This window comes from Leptonychotes weddellii, unplaced genomic scaffold, assembly GCF_054177405.1.
Source record: "Leptonychotes weddellii isolate Sample4059 unplaced genomic scaffold, ASM5417740v2 HiC_scaffold_11529, whole genome shotgun sequence".
Lineage (NCBI taxonomy): Eukaryota > Metazoa > Chordata > Mammalia > Carnivora > Phocidae > Leptonychotes > Leptonychotes weddellii.
This window is the reverse complement of record NW_027693146.1, coordinates 1-6445: the sequence shown is the minus strand read 5'-3', so window position 1 is coordinate 6445 and position 6445 is coordinate 1. Positions and strand designations below refer to the sequence as shown.

At 35.5% G+C, this 6445-nt stretch overlaps 1 protein-coding gene across 1 annotated transcript; it reads left to right on the top strand.

The window, feature by feature from the left end:
- Positions 1-903: 903 nt before the first annotated feature.
- Positions 904-5323, top strand: LOC145715816 (N-acetylated-alpha-linked acidic dipeptidase 2-like; the record flags this gene model as incomplete). Its single annotated transcript, XM_081809623.1, has 3 exons — positions 904-1168; positions 3809-3890; positions 5051-5323. Coding segments are annotated over 3 exons (444 nt in total), but the record flags the coding sequence as incomplete, so codon positions are not given.
- Positions 5324-6445: the final 1122 nt, after the last annotated feature.

The window sequence follows — 6445 nt, the reverse complement described above, 5'->3', positions numbered from 1 at the left end:
AACCAAACCAAATTCAGATTTGTCACACTTTAATAATTTTCAGATCATAATTGCAGTACACCAACATCTTGCTTGTCTAGAATACATACCTCTTGCAAATCTGACTATCCAGAATGTGACTGAGAACAGAGATGGAAGCAAAAACAGCTCTAAAATAACCCAAAATAAATGCATAAATCTGTATACTAATACTCATTAAACTCTTTCAAGGCCTATTCACTTTTATATTCTGTCATCAATCTGAACAAAGCTACCTAGTTTCTAAGACATTGTGGATTAAAAGCAGAGTATTTGAGACTGACACACGGATTCCTTTTAGTGATACTAAAAGCAATAAAAATATTAACCAAAGGAGCAGATAAACAAAAACTAAACTTAGGAAAGGCGGCCCTAGGAAGTCAAAAAGTATTTACATAAAATACCACTATGTAGTAATTTATCATGGTAGCCCATTAATTATATAAAAAAGGGTAAATGGTATTTGGTTATACACTTTGGAAAGGCAGACAAGGTGCTTAAATATCGAATTCCTCAACTATATGGTTCTTGGCCACCTAGAACCTTTCATTTCCAATCAATTGATAAATAATTTTAAACTGTGCTAATACGCAGTTTGAGTATGTATTCCTTAATTTCAGTTATCAGAAATACAATAAAGACAACTTTCCAGAAGTATTCTGAGTGAAGATTACGTGAATTATAAAACAACAGTAAAATTTTAAACTAGTGAACGTATGGTGATAGTGTTATAGTTAGATTTTAACTTTTTTCTGCTTCACTGTGATAAAACTCAGGGTGCCATATGGTTGTATTTTCTTCTGCAATCATTTTTATGATTACATGAATCCTGTAATGTGAATATTTAATGTTTGTATTTAGTACCTGCCTTTTTTTCTCCCCCAGAAAACAGATAAATACAGCAGCTACCCAGTATACCATACGATTTATGAGACGTTTGAATTAGTAGAGAATTTTTATGATCCAACATTTAAAAAACAGCTTTCTGTGGCTCAGTTACGAGGAGCACTGGTTTATGAGCTTGCAGACTCTGAAATCATTCCGTTCAATATTGAAGACTATGCAAAAGCTTTGAAAAACTATGCAACAAGTATCTACAATTTATCTAAGAAACATGACCAACAATTGAGAGACCACGGAGTGTCATTTGGTAAGAATGGCTGGGTATTTTATAATCTTTGAGTTGGAGCTTCAAGACACTGTCTCCTTTTGTCACCAGTGCACTCTTTGATCCCAGTATACCTGCATCACTTAATTCCGACTTCTGGAAAAAAAACTAAACACTTTTAAAGAACGTAATTTCATCTGATATTTGTAGGATGAATCCATTTTGCTAAGTTTGTGCTATAAACATTGGGTTTGTAAATATTTTCCCTGTGTTGCTGCCTTTAAAAATATTTTTACTGTTAAAAGAAAAATACTAGTAAAATAAATACTACTACACAAAGATGGGAAAACAGAGAAAACCTATTCCACTACATAGGTAATTACTATTATTGCATATATTTGTCTACATGGAGGATTTTTTTTTACATGGTTTTAAGCATTCTTTCATAGCCATTTTGCAGTTACTGTTCTATACTACATACTCCCTACAAAGCAGGGATGAAATACAGTACTCAGTGGCACTGAGTACTGGGTCTAGAAGCAGTTTCCCAGTTCAAATCCTGGCTCTAATATTTAAATCACTGTGTGATGTTGGGAGAGGGCCGTGGCCCCTCTCTGTGTGTCCGTTTTCTTAGGAGTGAAACGGTAAAGAATACAACATGTTTCCAAGACTGCTGTGCCTGATTCAGTTGGTTAATATATAGAAACAATGGTGCCGGACACTTAATGCTCATGAATGTTACCTACTAGTAGGGTTTTATTGTAACCATTTTCTTTTAATCTGGGAGTACATATTTATTTATTTATTTATTTATTTGAGAGAGAGAATGAGATAGAGCACATGAGAGGAGGGAGGGTCAGAGGGAGAAGCAGACTCCCCGCCGAGCAGGGAGCCCGATGCGGGACTCGATCCCGGGACTCCAGGATCATGACCTGAGCCGAAGGCAGTCGCTTAACCAACTGAGCCACCCAGGCGCCCTGGGAGTACATATTCTTAGTATATACCAAAATTGCCAAATTTGTATTCAGTGTCTACCATCTACAAGTTCTGTGTTATTTCCTGGGAGACATAAGGATGTGTGAAAAATAATCATTGCCCTCAAAGAGCACAGAATCTCATGTGAGGGAGAAGACCAAAATGCCAGGGACAAGTTGTTGTAGGAGTACACAGAGAGTACAGTGGAACAGAGAAAGTACAGAGTAGTCAGTAGTGGCTTTTGAGTATTACTACATCCAAATTAGTCATCTTCAAATTAGTCATTAGTCATAGCAGCAGGTACTAAGATCTAGATAAAATGATGCGAAGAAAATTTAGGAAATTGTGTTTACATGAGCGATTGGAGAATGATGAGGCAAATGAAATGAATAAGCAGAGCCCACAGCAAGATGGACATTCATAGTTCTTTGGCTATCCAGCATCCATTTCTTTTCCTAGATGCCCTGCTTTTCTTTTGAATTACTTTTTATCAACTGAAGTCAGGATCCTACAGAGAGAGCACAGAGTTAAAGTGGAAGGACTCTGTTGACACCGGTTAATTAGCCTAATGTATGTTAATACCCCCCATATTGTCCAACTCGCCATCTCACTGGGAACACTCCATCTGCATTAAACATTCATTATAAACGTTTCTTCTACCTAATGTGCCCTACTCCCTTCCCAATCAAAATCCGTCATTTACTGCCAGGCAACAACAGACCCTCAGAAAATGTTTTAATGAAGGAATGATGGATGGGATGGATCATAATCTGCACTCCCAGTCTCCAGTTCTTTACTTCCTTCTACCAATCCACTGAACTGTCTTCCTACTCTACTGAAATTGCTTATGCCGAAGTTATCATTCACCTGTTACTAAATATCAGGGATACATTTCATTTCTTACCCATCTAGACTATTGTGGTTCATTGGAAACCTAAAATTCCTTCAATACTTTTCTTTAGCTTCGATAATACCTATTATTAGATTATTTGGTACATGGTTTTTAAAACAGCAATACTAATTAGAGCTTAAAGCATATTTAGGACAAAAAAAAAAAAAAAGGCCTTATCCTGTGTCTGGAACAGTAAGTGCTCTATCTGTAAAATGTATCCCCTGCTTCACAGGATTAAGGAAGGAAGGAAATCAATTTCTGTTAATGTTCGGTTTAGAAAAGATGCAAAATGATTAATAGGTGGTTATACTGAGAACCTTCTCACTTCCCTTAGAATCTTTGTAAACTAGAAAAGCTTGACATATTTGTGTCCACATATGTCAGCTTGTCACAGGTGGCCTTTAAACAAGACCTTAAATGCAGTCTTTACAAAGAGGGATTAATATTGTTTGTCTATAATAATTGCAGGAACATAACTCATCTAGAGCTGTATCTAGCATATAGATGTTGTACCAATAAATATGTATTGAAGGAGTACATACATGAATGATGCATTTCTGGTAAATTAGGAGTTAAAAGAATTATTTATGTCCTAGACTCTTGGAAGTTATTTCCTGAAGAACTAATTTAGTCATTTTCTATTTTATATACTGTTTCTTTGTTACAAATTTTCTGATAATTTCCATGGATCTGCAGGAAGGCTCAACATTGTTTCAGTATCTATTCACTCATATCAGCCTGGAATGGGGTGGGCAGGAAGTATACATGTGAAATAAGCTCCTCTTACTGACTTTCCACTTTTGCATTTTTAAAAGATTCTTTATTTTCTGCTGTGAAGAACTTCTCAGATGCTGCTTCAGATTTTCATAGAAGACTTACACAAGTTGATCTTAATAAGTAAGTTTCAAATGTAAAGCTCCCCATCATTTTGAAAAGTGATCTAATTACTAGAATGAATTGTGTACACTTTGTAAGCATTCAACTCTACATCAGTGCTCTACGGTCTGTAAACCAGCAGCATCAGCATTACCTAGGAGCTTGTTAGAAAGAGTATCAAACGCCATCCAAGACCTACTAAATTAGAATTCCGTGCTTTTTAACAAGACTCTCCAGAATGGTTTGTATTCACATTGAAGTTTGAGAAGCATTATTCTATGGTAGACTAAAAACTCATTCCAAGACAAGGGCCAAGGAGGATAGCTGGTAATTCACAATTCCATGGTTTAAGTGCATTTGTAGTATGAACTTCACTACAGTCCCAATACTTCCCTGACCAAGTGCAGAAGTTTTTTTTTGCATTTCATTTAACCGCTTGCCACTTTTAGATTGAAATATAATGAAAAAGTTGTATTTAAAGCATTATCTAACAAGCATAAATTGTTCCACACTGTAGTCCAGGTCACATTTATTTATTCAGATCCAATTAGAATAAGCTTTTTCACCACCCATATTGGCAACAAGATGTATCCTTCATTTTGAGGGGCTTCTCTCTCTCCCTCGGGTTGTAGGAAAGCCCAGAGAACCTATGTAGCACCCCAAAAAGAGTTGGCAGATTCCAAATATGAAAGGGGATTCCCTGCCCATGATGTGCAACTACCCCCTCCCCAACTCTTCTTGCAGACTGTTGCGACTTCCCTTCATTTGTTGTTGTTCAGCCTTTACTCAGTGGCATTAACTTGATAGTACACCCAATCTGCCTCTGCAGGAGGCCAGGCTCTCCTCCTAGAAAGAATTAAAAATGTTTTTCTGTTCTTTCTATGGTCTTGACAAAAGAACCATTTCCAATAGGTCTCTCTCATTATGAATATTAGAAAGATGCTTCCATTGTTATATGTAGTTTACATATAAAGCATTACTATATGTTATAAAGCATATAAATGCAGTTAATCTGCATTTTCTTAAAAATCTGTTGATTTTAGAAGTTTATTTTTCCATGCTTTATCCTGTATTATTTAAAAATACACAAAAACTAATGATGTAATGTATGGTGATTAACATAATAAAATTAAAAAAAATAAAATAGAGTTCCATGGTAACTATAACTCTTATTTTCAAAGTCCCATTGCAGTGAGAATCATGAATGACCAACTGATGCTCCTGGAGAGAGCATTCATCGATCCCCTTGGTTTACCAGGGAGGCGGTTCTATAGGTAAGGAAGCAACACCTTTCACTAAAGGACATTAAATACTTCACTGTGACCAAAACCAGCATGTCCAAAGTCTGCTTTAAACTGCTCTCATCAGGTGAACCGAAGATGAGTATGTATGCTATGGGGAATATGGGTAAGATTATGTATAGTAGTGTAAGTTGTAGTATCAGAAAAGTTAACTTCGTGTTTATTGCTTTGCTGCAAATGTAAATGATAAATGTAGTTGAAAAATAACTCTAAGAAAATCTAAAAGCTAGACTCTTAAAGGGAATCCTAGAACTTATGTAGTTCAAAGTTCTACATTAATCTTTTTTACAGCATTTGAGGTAAGTAGCTATTTAGCCTCTGAATCTTCCAGCGATAGGAAGCTTACTACCTTATGAGGAAGTCTATTTCATTTTAAGAAATGCCTATATTAACAGAAAGTTTTCTTCATAAAGATCGTTTTCCCTGTAATTTTCTCCCTCTGACCCTGTTCAGCTCTCCAAAATCATATAGGGTAAATCTAGATCTATTACCATAGAACATTTTAGGTTTTTGAAGATGGCTGCCACGTTCTGCTGAAGCAATATCCTCTTTTTGTATCTGTACCTCTATGTTGTTTTCTTTCGCTATCTTGACTGTGTGCTTGCACAGTCTCCAGTTTTTTAAGGTACCTCTTAAACTGCAGTTCCTTGGTGAAAATTTGTGAGGCTGTTTATCATCAGATGACATGTACCAGAGACAGTTCTGTATGTTAGCTTTAAGTATTAGTGACTAGTATTAACGTTTAATTATAAGCACAGGCTTTTAGAGTCCAGCTCTGGCTCATACTAAGTAACCTGGGCAAAATACTTACCTAAACCTCAGTAAATGGCTGCTATTTTTATAAAGTGATAAATAATACAAATATAATTATTTATTGATACAAGTAAAATAGCCATCAGTTAAGTATTTACATGTCAAATAAAAAGTTGAAAGTAAATCTACATATTAGATTTATAATACAGGCAAGAGAGGGTTATCTCTTGCCTTTATTAGTCTATTCATAAGCAAAACCTCTTTTTCTCAAAATGAATGCAGACTCTATAGAAGCTTGTAGGATAAAAAGGGGCCATGCTCCTTCAGCATTCCCTTCTATAACCCACACCCAGCCATTTGCTATTCTTTTTAAAGAAAATCAATGTTTCATATACACGTGTATATATCTATATATTTATTCATCTATAGCTACATAAATGGGACCATATATTTTGCATCTTGCTTTTTTCATAACAATTTATCTTTTTTAATTATGTTATGTTAATCACCATACATCATTAG